General features: G+C 38.7%; 1 protein-coding gene across 1 annotated transcript in view; it reads left to right on the top strand.

Moving 5' to 3' along the window:
* ACOT12 (acyl-CoA thioesterase 12) overlaps nucleotides 1-18,238 on the top strand; it is a 78,159-nt gene extending 59,921 nt beyond the window's left edge. Inside the window, 3 exon segments of the mRNA XM_049867782.1 lie at nucleotides 3,738-3,878; nucleotides 17,298-17,420; nucleotides 17,693-18,238. Of these exon segments, the coding sequence (XP_049723739.1) occupies nucleotides 3,738-3,878; nucleotides 17,298-17,420; nucleotides 17,693-17,872 (444 nt within the window). The 3' untranslated portion in view covers nucleotides 17,873-18,238.
* The last annotated feature ends 202 nt before the right edge of the window (nucleotides 18,239-18,440 follow it).

The following is an 18,440-nucleotide window of genomic DNA, read 5'->3' as shown; positions in this document are numbered from 1 at the left end:
GGGTCAGTCCCTGGAGAAGGACATCATGCTTGGTAAAGTAGAGGGTCAACAAAAAAAAGAAGATCCTCAACAAGATGAATTGACATAGTGGCCACAACAATGGGTTCAAATATAGCAAGAATTGTGAGGATGTTGTGGGACTGGGCAATGTTTCATTCTGTTGTGTGTAGGGTCACTATGAGTAGTAATGGGCTCAGTGGCACCTAACAACAACATAGCTGATGTTTGCTTTGGCTCCAGGATAGGAAGCAGCAAAATGTTTCTGCAGCCTGAGTAGCAACTTCTTGAAAAGTGCTCAACCCAATACTGCATCCCTTTACTCATGGGGTAGCTAATGGTTGCCCCAAGGCCAAAATCTGACTAGGACTGTGGAGCTCACCCAGGTCACCTGCCCTCAGCTCTTCTGAGATTGTAGACCCCCAGCAGCCTGGCCTAGAGCCACCAGCCTCCAAGGCTTGATAAGGTAACTTCCCTCTGGGTTTATGCCAATGAACCTTCTTCTACCCTCACTGTGCTGGGGGTAAAACTTGGCTTGTCCATGCTGGCATGAGCTGCACCAATCTACTGGAGTCCCATTCGTATTTTCTTTTCTGTTTGATAAGTACCCACAGTCTAGATCATGTCCTTCTTTGAGGGCGAGGCTTACTGACAGGGTTGGCACTAAGGTCAATAGAAAAGGTAAAATGGCATAAGCAAATAGTCATTTCTTTCCTTTCTAAGCTGTTTTTAGTTAATTTCCCATTTCTTCATTCTCTTGATGACATTTGTGTTCAAATAAAGGTTTTCTCTTTTGCAGCCTGGTTTTTCCATCTGCTTGATTCCTGCGGTGAAGTCTTAACCTCATGTTTGTTTGTCTCCTCACAGCTTGTTGCCATGGGAATAATTATAAGATGGCATATTTCAACCCTAACTTCAAAGAAATGGAAAATGGAAAATGGGCAGGATAGAAATATGCTCTTAGCTGAACACATAACTCTGATTATTGTGAAAAGCACAGTAGAAGGAAAGTTCAGAGTAACGAGTGGTATAGGTCAAATAGCTTGCCAAGAGAAGTCTCTTTTTCTAGGGGAATGGTATATAATAAAGAAAAAAAATATATAATAGAAACCCAGGAAATGACCTCCCAGAAGGATGAGCCCCTGTGATTTAGAAATGAAAAAAATGCTTTGTGGTGAATAAATATAGTGCTTCAGGAGTCCTCTTGAGAAATTGGGTTGGTTCTGGAGGTGGGTTGCTTGCTTCCTTGGTCCCCTCGGCACACTTAGAGACACACCTGACATCTTGGGAAAATGGCCTAGAGTATAACCTTGGTTCCAGGGCTTCTTGAGGGAAATGAGGCCTAGTATTCTGATATCTTGTGTTGTTCCTGAGTAGAGGCAAGGAAACATTACAAAGAGAAAAGGAGAGAAAGGCTAATGCCCTTCATTTTTTATAAGAAAAACTGTTGCATAGTAATTAAACAAACCACCCTCAAGTCACAAATTGCCATCTTAGCTTCATTTTATCCACGTAGCAAGATGTCTTAGCTAGCACGATCAATCTCAGACTATATATAAATGTGTATGTTTATATATAAACATAAGTTTTTCTTTTGTAATTTATCTATTTTTCCTTTCAGATAAAAATATATACTTTGGAGGAGTACAATGTTTTATGTGTTTGGGTTGAAAAGCATGTGGAAAGACCATCACACTTGGCATATCATCTCTTGTCTGATTTTACAAAGCGACCTTTGTGGGATCAGCATTACGTATAAGAATAAATTAAAATTTTCTCTCAGTCAACTCTTACATAATGTAAAAGATGACCTCCATATTGTAGTTCATCTCTATTGCCCAACGTGTCACTCAATTACTAATTAAAAAGTATTTTGTAAAGCTTGCTTTGCGTAGAATAATGTATCAGATGCTATTGAGAGACACAAAGAGTATTATAATCATTTGTTCACCACCCATATTGAGTTGACATGCTTTACCCACATCTAGTGTAATTCTCCCAAGAGCTCTTCAGGGTTAATATTATTCTCCCTTAGCTAGTGTCGGAATTGACTCGAGAGCAACGGGTTGTTTTTTGCTTTTGTTTTTTGGGTGGTTGGGGGTTTTAGTGGGAGAGAGGTCCTGAGACTTGCCAAGATTGCACAGACAGTAAAGGGACGGACCTCAAATTTGAATCCAGGTCAGGCTCTGAGTTTCACACTCTTGCACTCTGGCTTTATGGAAGTGGTTATTTCATTGTCCTTCCCACTTCCTACTCTTCATACTTAATTGGCAGTTCATTGTTTTCCTGTGAAACAGTACTCCCTGTGAAAAAGTAGGAGAGGAAGCTGTGCGCATACTGATATGAAATGCATTTCTTCCTGCCCTCCCTGTCTGATCAAAGCCTCTTTCCATCTCCCTACATCTGTTACCTCCTGCATCCCTAACTCAGTCTCCTCCACTCTTCCTCCTTTCCTTGTCAACTGCACCTACAGTGACTGCTTGCACTCAGACCCAGCCCCCTCCTCCAAGGAGAGGTACCGCAGCCTGAGACACAGCCACCTCAGGTACAGCACCATTCAGGGCCTCATGGATACTTTGTTGGAAGGGAAGGATTGGTGAGATAAGCTTCCTAGTATTTTAAGCATTATCTATATTTCCTAATCTTGACAAGGTAGAGCTTCATCTTTAAAACTTTTAAAAATTACTGTGATTAATACCATGAAATAGAGGCGGTACAGTGGTTAAGAGTTCAGTTGCTAACCAAAAGGTTGGCAGTTCAAACCCACCAGCCGTTCCTTGGAAACCCTACAGGATAGTTCTCCTCTGGCCTAAATGGTTGCTATGAGTTGGAATCAACTTGACATCAACAAGTTTGGTTTTGGTTTTAACAGACAATTTAATACCACCGAAGTGAAATGTCTCTGGTATCATAAATTATACTGGCACAGATGCCAGAATGATCTACCATGATTAATGCTATCATAAGAAAACACTCTGAGAAAGAGGAAACAGTTGTTTTTTTGCATCAACATCTGTAGATGTTCTGTGAGTACAAAACCTTTAGGAAGAACAATGTTTAAACCTTGGTATTAATGTTTTTTTAAATGTTTCCCCCACTATTCTCTATGTAACCTGACATTCTAGCCAATTCCAACTTGAATGAATGAATTCCAGTTCACCCTAAATTTTTTGTACACCTACTATGATTTAGGCACTGTGTTAGATGCTTTCTTTAATCCTCACAATAACCCAGTACAATATGTTTTATTGTCTACATTTTACAGATGAAAAAAATAAAGCTGATGTAACATAGCTACTAAGTGGAAACCTGAGTTCAAAGGAGAATTGTTTAACTCCAAACTTAGTGCTCTTTCCCATATACCACATTTCTTTACTTAATAGTTCTTTGTGGAGTATTCAGATAATTCACTAGTAGTCAAAATATTTTTACTTGATCTTGAGAAAAATAATCTTGTAGAAAATAATGAAATGCCTTTCTATGAAGTGTTGAAGACAATGACATTAGAGTCAGATGGCCACCATCCTCTCTGTTACATGCAGACTTATTCCTCCTGACCACACAGTTCATTCTAAAGACAGACTTTGAGCAATGAAGCTGACTTTGAAGGGACAGGAGCTGAAGGAGTGAACATGAACACCAATAATGAGATTGTGCAAGCCAATAAGAGAAGTGAATGCCTTATTATAGCAGGTAGAATAATACGTTTTTTTTGTTTTTTTTTTTCTTTTCCCCACTAGTCTGGTAGGTCCTGTAAAGTCATAGACTGGGTGAATGAAGATGATCAGATATATCACATCACCAGTCCTGTAGTGAATGGTGACAAACCCAAAGACTTTGTAGTACTTGTATCATGAAGAAAGCCTCTTGGAGATGGGTGAGTATATACAGTTCAAGTGTTACACCAATGTTTTAGAGCATAGAGTATAAGTAAAAAGTGATATGAAAATAAGAAAGTCAGTGTAGGCGTTTCTGGTCTTGAATGTTGCTCATTTGATTTTTTTTCTAGATGGAACTTTAGCTATTATTACCAAAAAAAAGAAAGCAATAATCATCGATTGAGTGCAAGGTTCCTGAAGCAATTTTCTTTACTATTGCTCTATGCAGATACAAAACTGATATTTAGAAAATCTTTAGAACACTACCTTATCAGTCAAAATGCATTGAAAGCCAAATAAAACACCATGAATTGAGTTAGAATCCACAGAGTAATGTCTCCTAACTTAGGATGATGTGGGTTAAATTGTGTCGCCTAAAAATATATGTTGAAGTCCTAAACCCCAGTACCTGTGAATGTGACCTTATTCAAAAATAGGGTCTTTGCAGATGTGATCAAATTAAGGTGAGGTCATACTGGAACTAGGGAGGCCCTAATCCAATATGACTGGTGTCCTTATAAGAAAAAGATCCCTGAGGAACCGAATTACTGGGTTGAGGGCTTGGGACCACAGTCTTGGAGAACATCTAGCTCAATTGGCATAACATAGTTTATAAAGAAAACGTTCTACATTCTACTTTGGTGAGTAGCATCTGGGGTCTTAAAAGCTTGTGAGCAGCCATCTGATATACTCCACTGGTCTCACCCCATGTGGAGCAAGGGAGAATGAAGAAAACCAAAGACACAAGGGAAAGATTAGTCCAAAGGACTAATGGACCACAACTACCATGGCCTCTACCAGACTGAGTCCAGTGCAAATAGATGGTGCTCGGCTACCACCACCAAATGCTCTGACAAGGATCACAATAGAGGGTCCCAGACAGAGCTGGAGAAAAATGTAAAACAAAATTCTAACTCACAACAAAAGGCCAGACTTACTCGTCTGACAGAGACTGGAGGAACCCTGAGAGTATGGCCCCCAGACACCCTTTAAACTCAGTACTGAAGTCACTCCTGAGGTTTACCCTTCAGCCAAAGATTAGACAGGCCCATAAAACAAAATGAGACTAAATGCGTTCACCAGCCCAGGGGCAAGGATGACAAGGGGACAGGAAAGCTGGTAATGGGCAACCCAAGGTTGACAAGCGGAGAGTGTTGTCATGTGGTGGGGTTGGCAACCAATGTCACAAAACAATGTGTATATTAAGTGTTTAATGAGAAACTAATTTGCTCTGTAAACCTTCATCTAAAGCACAATTTAAAAAATAATTAATCAAAAAATTAAAAAAAAAAAAAGAGGAAAAGAGACATAGAAACAGACACATAGCAGAGAAGCCCATGTGAAGATAAAGGCAGAAATGTGAGTGATGCCTATGAGCCAAGGCATGCCAGGATTGTTGGTAACCACCAGAGCTAGGAAGAGCCTTTGGAGAGGGCATATCCCTGCGAACACCTTGATTTTGGACTTCTAGTCTCTAGAACTGTGAGAGAATAAATTTCTGTTGTTTTAAACTATCCAGTTTGTAGTAATTTGTCACATCAGCACTAGATAATTAATATAGTCAACTGCCAACATGTTTAAGGGAGATAATTTTTTAAAGCTATCAGAATACAAACAAAGCAGTGAAAAATAATAAGGCAAGATTTTAGAGAAAACAGAGGCCCAGAAAGGTGAGGTTGCCATTTTGGGGTCATTTTCTCCTTAGGAACCTTGGGTGATTGCAGAAGGGGCAGCTGATGTATAAGAAGCTGAGCAGGGTTTTTTTGACAGACTTATGGGAAGAGGCGGGGTGGTTAACCCTCCACTCATGGGATTTAGACCCTATAGGACTACTTCCTAGCAGTAAAGGTGAACTAAAACTGGACTGGCTCTCCAAGGGACTGACACACATTTTTTATTCATTGAAGACTCTAAAATTAGATTGAAATGATCCTGGAGAACTAGTTTCATAGCTGTATGCCAGAAGCAAATGTAAATCCTCTCCAAAATAGGTCACTTCATACCTCAAATTATTTCTATAGCTTTATGCCAGAATGATAATGTTTGACATTCACTCAAAAATAACCAGGCACACAGGAGACTTGAAAATGTAAATAAAAGCCAAGAGAAACAAAAGAAAATATAAACAGATTTATAGGGCCTGTAGATAATGGAAGCAGCAGTCAAGAAATCAAATGACCTATTGCATCAGGCAAATCTGCTGCAAAAGACCATTTTAAAGTGTTCAAGAGAGGCGGAGCCAAGATGGCAGAATAGACAGACACTTCTGGCGAGCCCTTTTTACAACAAAGACCGGAAAAAACAAGTGAAATGAGTATATTTGTGACAAGCTGGGAGACCTGAGCATCAAAGGCAAGCTTAGACAATGAACTGAGGGGCAGGGGAAGGAAGAGACTGTTTAGAAGTGGAGAGGAGTTACCGGACCTGAATCGCAGGGAGCCCTCAGGCACCATTCCCAGAGCGGCGGCGGCAGTGGGCTGGTCCTGGCGCTTGGCCTCAATTTCCTCAGGGAGAAGCAGCTAGCCACACAGCCCCCTCACACCTCCGGAACCTGAGGAGAACAGCACTCTCGGCAAAAGCTAAGTACTTACGTATATTTTACCGCGCCCCCCGCCCCCAAGCCGGCCTGAGCGGCTGAATCCCTGGGCATGAGATACGCCCTGGTGAGCACCTAGAGCCATCCTCCCGGCCTTGGGGAAGGAAAAAAATTGTAGCTGGGGGGAAAAGATAATTTGCTAGCTCCATTAACCAGAGGAGCTCAGGACAGAAGCGGCTCCTGTCCAGGCATAAACCATCCGTGGACCTTGAGTACCTTTCCCTTCTGCATGGACATGTGTAGGCTTATTTCCGGAGAACAGGCCCTTGTTGGCAGACTCCAACCATTTCAGCTGTGCAGTGGAGAGGTGGGTGTTTGATGTTTGACATTGCTTTGCCTATTAAACAAGGTCCTCACCTACCCACATCAGGGACCGAAGGACTGGAAGCTCCACTCAGGTCATCCAGCCACCCACAACAGGTACCTCCTAGTCCTTACAACCAAAAACTGGTACCTCCTAGTCCTTACAACCAAAAACTTTGGGTGCCCATGGTCCCTCCACAGAACCCACCCACCAGCACGCTCTAGGGAACAGAAACACATTTTCTTCAGAGACACTTGGGGGTCGGTTCTCAGCCCCCTGCCTTGTTAAAAGCATGACCCCCTGCTGTAATCAGATACCGGTATATACGCCAATCACCCCGCCCTTCCAAGACTGTAGGACAGAGCCTGTACCACACATGTGATGATCAGCTACCTGGAAACCTGAGCTGAATTCATACAAGAAAACTGAATGGAATCCTAGACTCATATACCTGATAACAGCTCTAGCCAGCTGGGGACAGGACACCAGAGCTCCAAAGGTGAAAATAATCAAGCAAGCTCACGCAAGCAGCCCATAGGAGTATACCAAAACAAAACAAAACAAGCAGCTATGACACAGTAAGCAAGCATAAACTAATACAATAACTTATAGATGGCTCAGAGACAACAGTCAATATCAAGTCACATAGAGAAACAGACCATGATCACCTCAACAGGATCTCAAAACAAAGAACCCAGGGATCTTCTAGATGAAAGTGCATTCCTGGAATAACCAGATGCAGAATACAAAAGTTTAATATACAGAAACCTTCAAGACATCAGGGAGGAAATGAGACAATATGCAGAACAAGCCAAGGAACACACAGATAAAGCAACTGAAGAAATTAGAAAGATTATTCAGGAACATAATGAAAAGTTCAATAAGCTGGAAAAATCCATAGACAAGAGACAGCAATCAGAAATTCAGAAGATTAACAATAAAATTACAGAATTAGATAACTCAATAGAAAGTCAGAGGAGCAGAATTGAGCAAGTAGAAGCTAGAATTTCTGAACTCAAAGATAAATCACTTGGCACTAATATATTTGAAGAAAAATCAGATAAAAGAATTTTAAAAAATGAAGAAATCTTAAGAATCATGTGGGACTCTATCAAGAGAAATAACCTACGAGTGATTGGAGTACCAGAACAGGGAGGGATAACAGAAAATATAGAGACAGTTGTTGAAGACTTGTTGGCAGAAAACTTCCCTGATATTGTGAAAGATGAGAAAATATCTATCAAAGATGCTCATTAAACTCCACACAAGGTAGATCTTAAAAGAAAGTCACCAAGATATAATCACACTTGCCAAAACCAAAGACAAAGAGACAATTATAAGAGCAGAGAGGGATAAATGAAAAGTCACCTACAAAGCAGAGCCAATAAGAATAAACTCAGACTACTTGAAGGAAACCATGCAGGCAAGAAGGCAATGGGATGACACATTTAAAAAATTGAAGGAAAAAAATTGCCTGCCAAGAATCATATATCCAGCAGAACTGTCTCTTAAATATGAAGGAGAAATTAAGACATTTCCAGATAAAAACAATTTTAGGGAATTCGTAAAAACCAAACCAAAACTACAAGAAATAGTAAAGGTTTTCTTTGGCTAGAAAACCAATAATATCAGGTATCAACCCAAGACTAGAACACTGGGCAGAGCAACCAGAAGTCAACCCAGACAGGGAACCTCCCCCACAAAAAAACAAAGCAAGATGATACCAAAAAAAAAAAAAAAAACAGTATAACAGCAATGTTACTATATAAAAGAAGACAACATTAAAATAATAAAGAAGGACTAAGAAATGTAATCATACACCTTCCATATGGACAGGAAGATATAGATATACAAACAAATAAAAGTTAGTTTTAAATTTAGAAAAATCGGGGTAAATAATAAGGTAACCACAAAGGAGACAAACTATCCTACTCATCAAAATAAAATACAAGGGAAAAATAAAGACTCAGCAGAAACAAAATTAATAACAACAAATATGAGGAAAGGACAATATATAAAGAAAATCTACTCAGCACACAAAATCAAGTGGGAAAAAAGCTGTCAACACACAAAAAAAGACATCAAAATGATAGCACTAAATTCATACCTATCCATAATTACCCTGAATGTAAATGGACTAAATGCACCAATAAAGAGACAGAGAGTGACAGAGTGGATTAAAAAACAAGATCCGTCTATATGCTGCCTACAAGAGACAAACCTTAGACTTAGAGACACAAACAAACTAAAACTCAAAGGATGGAAAAAAATATGTCAAGCAAACAAAAATCAAAAAAGAGGAGTGGCAATATTAATTTCTGACAAAATAGCCTTTAAAGTTAAATCCATCAAAAAGGATAAGGAAGGACACTATATAATGATTAAAGGGACAATACACCAACAAGATATAACCATTTTAAATATTTATGCACCCAATGACAGGGCTGCAAGATACATAAAACAGACTCTACCAGCAATGAAAAGTGAGATAGACAGCTCCAAAATAATAGTAGGAGATTTCAACACACCACTTTCAGTGAAGGACAGGACATCCAGAAAGAAGCTCAGTAAAGACACGGAAGATCTAAATGCCATAATCAAACAACTTGACCTCGTAGACATATACAGAACACTCTACCCAACAGCAACCAACTATACTTTCTTTTCTAGTGCACATGAACATTCTCTAGAATAGACCACGTATTAGGTCATAAAGCAAGTCTTAGCAGAATCCAAAACATTGAAATATTACAAAGCATCTTCTCTGACCATAAGGCCATAAAAGTGAAAATCAATAACGGGAAAAGAAATCAAACACTTGGAAACTAAACAATACCCTGCTCAAAAAAGACTGGATTATAGAAGACATTAAGGATGGAATAAAGAAATTCAGAGAATCCAATGTGAATGAAAACACTTCCTAACAGAACCTTTTGGACACAGCAAAAGCGGTGCTCAGAGGGCAATTCATATCAATAAATGCACACATCCAAAAAGAAGAAAGGGCCAAAATCAAAGAATTATCCCTACAACTTGAACAAATAGAAAGAGAGCAACAAAAGAGACTCACAGTCACCAGAAGAAAACAAATAATAAAAATTAGAGCTGAACTAAATGAAATAGAAAACAAAAACAATGGAAAGAATTAACAAGACCAAAAGCTGGTTTTTCGAGAAAATCAACAAAATTGATAAACCACTGGTCAAACTGACAAAAGAAAAACAGGAGAGGAAGCAAATAACCTGAATAAGAAATGAGAGAGGCAACATTACAACAGGCCCAACTGAAATTAAAAGAATCATATCAGATTACTATGAAAAACTATACTCAAATTTGAAAACCTAGAAGAAATGGATGAATTCCTACAAACACATTACCTACCTAAACTAACACAAACAGAGGTAGAACAACTAAATAGACCCATAACAAAAGAAGAGATTGAAAAGGTAATCAAAAAACTCCCAACAAAAAAAGCCCTGGTCCGGATGGCTTCACTGCAGAGTTCTACCAAACTTTCAGAGAAGAGTTAACACCACTACTACTAAAGGTATTTCAGAGCGTAGAAAAGGACGGAATACTACCAAACTTATTCTATGAAACCACCATATCCCTGATACCAAAACCAGGTAAAGATACCACAAGAAAAGAAAACTATAGACCTATATCCCTCATGAATGTAGCTGCAAAAATCCTCAACAAAATTCTAGCAGATAGAATTCAACAACGTATCAAAAGAAATAATTCACCATGACCAAGTGGGATTCACACCAGGTGAGCAGGGATGGTTCAACATAAGAAAAACAATTAATGTAATCCACCACATAAATAAAACAAAAGAATCACACGATTTTATCAATTGATGCAGAAAAGGCATTTGACAAAGTTCAACACTCATTCATGTTAAAAACTCTCAGCAAAATAGGAATAGAAGGAAAATTCCTCACCATAATAAAGGGCATTTATACAAGGCCAACAGCCAATATCACCCTAAATGGAGAGAGCCTGAAAGCATTCCCACTGAGATCGGGAACCAGACAAGGAAGCCCTTTATCACCACTCTTATTCAACATTGTGCTGGAAGTCCTAGCCAGAGCAATTAGGCTAGATAAAGAAATAAAACTCATCCAGATCGTCAAGGAAGAAGTAAAAGTATCTCTGTTTGCAGATGACATGATCTTATACACAGAAAACCCTAAGGAATCCTCAAGAAAACTACTGAAACTAATAGAAGAGTTCAGCAGAATTTTGGGATACAAGATAAACATACAAAAATCAGTTGGACTCCTCTACACCAACAATAAGAACATCGAAGAGGAAATTACCAAATCAATGCCATTTACAGTAGCCCCCAAGAAGATAAAATACTTAGGAATAAATCTTACCAGAGAAGTAGAAGACTTATACAAAGAAAACTACAGTGCCCTTCTGCAGGAAACCAAAAGAGACTTATGTAAGTGGAAGAACATACCTTGCTCGTGGATAGGAAGACCTAACATTATAAAAATGTCTATTCTACCAAAAGTGATCTATACATTTAATGTAATTCCAATCCAAGTCTCAATGACATTCTTTACTGAGATGGAGAAACAAATCACTAACTTCATATGGAAGGGAAAGAGGCCCTGGATAAATAAGACATTACTGAAAAAGAAGAACAAACTGGAAGGCCTTACTTTACCTGATTTTAGAACCTATTATACCGCCACAGTAGTCAAAACAGCCTGGTACTGGTACAACAACAGATACATGGACCAATGGAACAGAATTGAGAATCCAGACATAAAACCATCCACATATGAGCCGTTGATATTTGACAAAGGCCCCAAAACAGTTAAATGGGGAAAAGACGGTCTTTTTAACAAATGGTGCTGGCATAACTGGATATACATCTGCAAAAAAATGAAAGAAGACCCATACCTCACTCCATGCACAAAAACTAACTCAAAATGGACCAAAGACCTAAATATAAAACCTAAAATGTTAAAGATCATGGAAGAAAAAATAAGGACAACGTTAGGAGCCCTAATACATGGCATAAACAGTATACAAAACATTATAAAGAATGCACAAGAAAAACTAGATAACTGGGAGCTCCTAAAAATCGAGCACCTATGCTTATCCAAAGACTTCACCAAAAGAGTAAAAAGACTACCTACAGGCTGGGAAAAAGTTTTTAGCTATGACATTTCTGATCAGCTCCTGATCTCTAAAATCTACTGATGCTGCAAAAACTAAACTGCAAAAAAGACAAATAACCCAATTAAAAAATGGGCAAAAGATATGAATAGACACTTCACTGAAGAAGACATTCAGGTAGCTAACAGATATATGAGGAAATGGTCACGATCATTAGCCATTAGAGAAATGCAGATCAAAACTACAATGAGATTTCATCTCACTCCAACAAGGCTGGCATTAATCCAAAAAACACAAAATAATAAATGTTGGTGAGGCTGTGGAGAGATTGGAACACTTATACACTGCTGGTGGGAATGTAAAATGGTACAACCACTTTGGAAATCAATTTAGCGCTTCCTTAAAAAGCTGGAAATAGAACTACCATACTATCCAGCAATCCCACTCCTTGGAATATATCCTAGAGAAATAAGAGCCTTTACACAAACAGATATATGTACGCCCATGTTTATTGCAGCACTGTTTACAATAGCAAGAAGATGGAAGCAACCAAGGTGTCCCTCAAAGGATGAATGGATAAATAAATTATGGTATATCCACATAATGGAATACTATGCGTTGATAAAAAACAGTGAGGAATCTATGAAACATTTCATAACATGGAGGAATCTGGAAGGCATTATGCTGAGTGAAACCAGTCAGTTGCAAAAGGACAAATATTGTATAAGACCACTATCATAAGAACTTGAGAAAAAGTTTAAACTGAGAAGAAAACATTCTTTTGTGGTTACCAGAGCGGGGGAGGGAGGGAGGGTGGGAGGGGGCATTCTCTAATTATATAGTAGACAAGAACTACTTTAGACAAAGGGCAAGACAGCATACAATACAGGGGAGGTCAGCACAATTGGACTAAACCAAAAGCAAAGAAGTTTCCTGAATAAACTGAATGTTTCGAAGGTCAGCGTAGCAGGGGCAGGGGTCTGGGGACCATGGTTTCAGGGGACATCTAAGTCAATTGGCATAATAAAATCTATTAAGAAAACATTCTGCATCCCACTTTGAAGAGTGGCATCTGGGGTCTTAAATGCTAGCAAGCAGTCATCTAAGATGTATCAATTGGTCTCAACATACCTGGATCTAAGGAGAATGAAGAACACCAAGGACACAAGGTGATTACGAGCCCAAAAGACAAAAAGGGCCACATGAACCAGAAACTACATCATCCTGAGACCAGAAGAACTAGATGGTGCCCAGCTACAGCCAATGACTGCCCTGAGAAGGAACTCAACAGAGAGCCCTGAGGGAGTGGGAGAGCAGTGAGATGCAGACCCCAAATTCTCATAAGACCAGACTTAATGGTCTGACTGAGACTAGAAGGACCCTGGTGGTCATGGCCCCCAGACCTTCTGTTGGCCCAGGACAGGAACCATTTCCGAAGCCAACTCTTCAGACACGGATTGGACTGGACAATGGATTGGAGAGGGATACTGGTGAGGAGTGAGCTTCATGGATCAGGTGGACACTTGAGACTATGTTTGCATCTCCTGCCTGGAAGGGAGATGAGAGGGTGGAGGGGGTTAGAAGCTGGCGAAATGGACACGAAAAGAGAGAGTGGAGGGAGAGAGCAGGCTGTCTCATTAGGGGGAGAGTAATTGGGAGTGTGTAGCAAGGCATATATGGGTTTTTGTGTGAGAGACTGAATTGATTTGTAAACTTCCACTTAAAGCACAATAAAAATTATATAAAAAAAAAAGTGTTCAAAAACAAAGATGTCACTTCAAGGACTAAGTTGCCCCTGATCCAAGCCATAATATTTTCAATTGCCTCATATGCATAGGGAAACTGGACAATAAATAAGGAAGACCAAAGAAGAGTTGATGCCTTTGAATTATGGTGTTGGTGATGACCATTGAATATACCATGGACTGCCAGAAGAACAAGTAAGTCTGTCTTGGAAGTACAGCCAGACTGCTTCTTGGAAATGAGGATGGTAAGAATTCATCTCACATACTTTGGACACATTATCAGGGGAGACCAATCCCTGGAGAAGGACATCATGCTTGGTAATGTAGAGAGTCAGCAAAAAAGAGGAAGACCCTTGGTAAGATGGATTGACACAGTAGCTTCAACAACAGGCTCAAACACAGCAGTGATTTTGAGGATGAGTCAGGACTGGGCAGTGTTTTATTCTGTTGTATGTAGGGTCACTATGGGTCAGAACTGACACCACAGCACCTAACAACAACAGCAACAAGAAGATAATGGGATTATTAGACACAGTCTGAAAGTAACTATATTTAACATATTCAAGGAGGCAGACAATAAGATTGAAAATTTCAACAGAGAATTGAAAACTATAGAAAGAACAAAATAGAAATTCTAGAATTGCCATATATAAGAACTCAGTGGATGGTTTTAACAGCTGATTAGGCATAGACGAGGAGAGGATTAGTGAAATGGATGATAGGGTAAAAGAAAGTATCCAGCTTGAAACACAGAGGTATAAAAGGATTGACATTATCAAAGATAAGATAAGACAGATAAGACATATCAAGAAAAACTAATATGCAGGTAATTGAATGTCCAGAAGAGAGAGAAAAGGGGGCATAAGTAACATTTAAAGAGATCATAACAGAGAATGTTTCAAACCTAATTAAAGACATCAAGCTCCATGTTTGAGAAGACCAAGCCCTAACCAAGATAAGTAAAATAAAACCACACAAAATTGTACCATACCAAAATCACTAAAAATCAAAAACAAAAATAAAATCTTAAAGCAAACAGAAATAAAAAAAAGCATGCTTAATTTAAAGAAAAAAAATGGAAGCCAGAGACATTAAAATGGTACTTTCAGAGTGCTGAAAGAAAACAATCGCCAATTTTTCTATTCTCAGCAAAAGCATTTTTTAAGAATGAAGGTGAAATAAAGATATTTTCAGATACAAACAGAGTGTCACTAGCAGACCCACACTAAAGAAAATAATGAAGGTTTTTCTTCAGGCCAAATGAAAATGATTCCAGATTGAAGGTCATAGATGTAAGCACGAATGAAAAGCAATAGAAAGAATAAATATATTGGTAGAGCTGAATGAATATAGACTACATAAAATAATAATAACATTAATAAAAATATATTTTTGAAATTAAAATGCACCTCAACAATAACATATAGGTCAGGAGCAGAATAAATGAAGTTAAAGTGTTTTTAGGTTTTTGCATTGTCCAGGAATACATGAAAGTATGATATTATATAAGATTTTGTTATGTAAGGATCATATTGTGATCACTCAGATAACCATTAAAAGAACAGTGAAATCATATAACTATTGAACAAAGAGATGGGGAAGCAGAATAATAAGACATATTTAGATAGTACAAAAGAAGTCAACGAGGGAGGGAACATTAGACAGGTAGACAAATAAAAAATGTCCCATTATATATTATTGCATAAGTCATAACTCCAAAGCTTAGTAGCTTAAAACAAAAATTTGTTATTATTAATCCTGGTTCTGTGGTTTGACTAGGCTTAGCTGGGTGATCCTTGCTTGAGGTCTCCTGTGATACTGTAGTCATATGCCAGCTGGGGCTACGGTCATCTAAAGGCTCAATTGGGCTAGACATCAAACATGGCTGGCTGTCAACTGGGACTGTCAATCAGGGTGCCTGTATATGGCCTCGCCATGTGCATTGGGGTTCTTGGAGCATGATGTCCAAGTTCAGAGAGAAAATGTCCCAAGAATAATTGGTCCAAAGAGGGAAGATATGGAAACTGCTAGAACAGTTAAGGTCTACACCTGGAACTGACCAGAATCATGCCTAGTGTCAGAGCTGGGCTACAGAAACAGTCCCACATGTATATGAATATTAATGCATATGAATATTCAGTGTAGTATCATTAACATGGCAAAATATACTAGAAATAAACTGAATGTCTGCCTTAGTTATCTAGTGCTGCTATAACAGAAATCCATAAGTGGATGGCTTTAAAAAAAAACCAAAATTTATTCTCTCACAGTTTAAGAGGCAAGAAGTCTGAATTCAGGCAGCCAGTTCTGTGGGAAGGCTTTCTCTTTCAGCTCTGGGGGAAGGTCCTTGTTGTCAATCTTGCCCTGGGTCTAGGATTTTCTCAGTCCAAAGGATGTGCCCCTTCCCACCTCTTCTTTTTTGGTGGTCAGGAGGTCCCTCTCCCTCTGCTAGCTTCTCTCTGCTTTTATCGCTGGTAAAGCAGTGAAGGACAGTGACTCTAGATACCTCCCCCCCAATCCTGCCTCATTAACATAACAAACATAACCTAATCCTCATTAACATGACCTAATCCTGCCTCATTAACATAATGGACAGCTCACTCCCAAATGGGACCACAATCACAGGCATAACCCATTGCCGTCGAGTTGATTCCGACTCATAGCAACCCTATAGGACAAAGTAGAACTGCCCCATAGAGTTTCCAAGGAGTGCCTGGTGGATTCGAACTGCCAGCCTTTTGGTTAGCAGCCATAGCACTTAACCACTACACCACCAGAGTTTCCAAATCATAGGCATAGAGGCTAGGATTTACAACACATCACAAAATGGAGGATAATGAGATCACAAGATGGTAGACAACCACACAATACTGGAAATCATGGTCAAGCCAAACTGACATATTTTGGGGGGACACAATTCAATCTATGACAATGCCCTTCTTGCAAATTATCGTAGATCCATGCTACAAAGTACTATGCCGTCATTAAATAGGATGAAGTAGCTATAGATGCACTGACGTAAAAATGCCTCCACGATTTTGTTAGGAGAAAAATCAAACTGTAGACCAATTTATAAAATAACCATATTTATGTAAAAATCTATATATGTGTATTTGCTTACATAAATGTTATCATATATTTAAGGAAAAGCCTGGAGAGATACACAACAAAATGCTAACAGTGGTCAGCTCTGGACTGGGGAGTAGAATTGGGGCTAGCGTGGATGAAAGAAAACTTTTATTTTCTAGCCTATAAGTTTCTGTATTGCTTAAGGACTTTTTTTTTTTTTTTTTTTTAAGCAATGGGTATTATTTTTATAATTAAAAAAGGGGAGGTCTGAAATTTCAATTCTTTACAGTACAATAAAACATCAGTTTGGAGATTGACTCCAGCTTTGTAGAGTTAAGCAAAGTATATGCAGTTCTTAGACAGAAAATTCCTGTGGTCCTTACTATTTCCTATATTTGAATGTAGCCATAGAGAATGCTTTCTAGTGCAGACCACTTAATCTAGGAGATCTGGGTCTTCAAAGTTTCATTTCTACCTATATAAATAAATTGCGTTCACTTTAGTAATTTATTTTCCAACAATTATTCTTCATTTCTTGCAAGAATTTAGAAAACGTTCCTTTAATCTTTCAGTGACACACGGTAGCAGTGAAATCGGTTCTTCTGCCGTCAGTCCCGCCTTGCCCACAGTACATCAGAAGTGAAATCATACGTGCCGGGTTTCTGATCCACACTATTGACAGCAACTCATGCACTGTAAATCTGATGAAACATCTGCAGACTCAGTTGTACTTACAGATAGAGAGAAATCTCTTAATTTACCCAAATTTCCTAGTTAGTTGTAATTCTGTGATGTGTGTCTGCACGGGGGAAATCCTAAGATCAACTTTTCAAATTTATTCCAGAAGGTCCCCAGAAGATTAGGGTCATAGCCTCCTCTACTACCAATTAGATTCAGATCACTGATTGAAAAAGCTCTAAGTCAATAAGACTGTAAATAAAAATATCGTATTTTCTTTTTGGAACAGGTATCTTACTATAACCAGATTTCTTCTAGCACCTTTCCTTACTTTGCTGGAAATATCGGCGGCTGGTCAAAATCCATTGAAGAATCAGCAGCCTCTTGTATACAATTCATAAAGAATGCTATTGATGAAAAGTTTGTAAGCACATTTAAATGTTCAATTTTTCAATTATCTGTATGTTAATTTCCCACTTTTAATCCCAAGCATACTACCCCTGATATCTGGCAAGTTTATTGGATACAAAATAATATCAGTCTAAGCAAAATGCAAGGAGCCCTGGTGATGCAATGGTTAAGCATCTGGCTGCTAACCAAAAGGTCAGCAGTTCAAATCTACCAACTGCTCCTTGGAAACCCTATGAGCGGTTCTACTCTGTCCTATAGGGTCGCTATGAGTTGGAATTGACTCAATGGCAATGGGTTTTGGGTGTTTAAGCAAAATGTGGTTAGGAAGCAGTTAAAAATCAAAATGCATCTCAAGTCAAATGTCAGTGATTTGGATTATTAAAAGACTTTAAAATTCTGTTTTTAATCATCTTTGCTTCTGGAAAATTGCCTGTATATAATACTATATGTTCTGTAAAATGGTGCAAATGTGGTTAAAATTTCATAAACATTTTTAGGCTACAGTGTGTAATGTGTTCTGTTTGAAGTTTTTATTTTATACAATCTAAAATGATTTGTTATAGGTTTAATATGGCCTTGTTCCATGTGCAGCAGGTATCTGTATGTCAGGAGCATCTGACAAGATG

The sequence above is a fragment of the Elephas maximus genome, chromosome 2 (genome assembly GCF_024166365.1).
Source record: "Elephas maximus indicus isolate mEleMax1 chromosome 2, mEleMax1 primary haplotype, whole genome shotgun sequence".
NCBI classification, from domain to species: Eukaryota; Metazoa; Chordata; class Mammalia; order Proboscidea; family Elephantidae; genus Elephas; species Elephas maximus.
The sequence above is the reverse complement of the archived record's forward strand: the minus strand, read 5'-3'. Positions and strand labels throughout refer to the sequence as shown.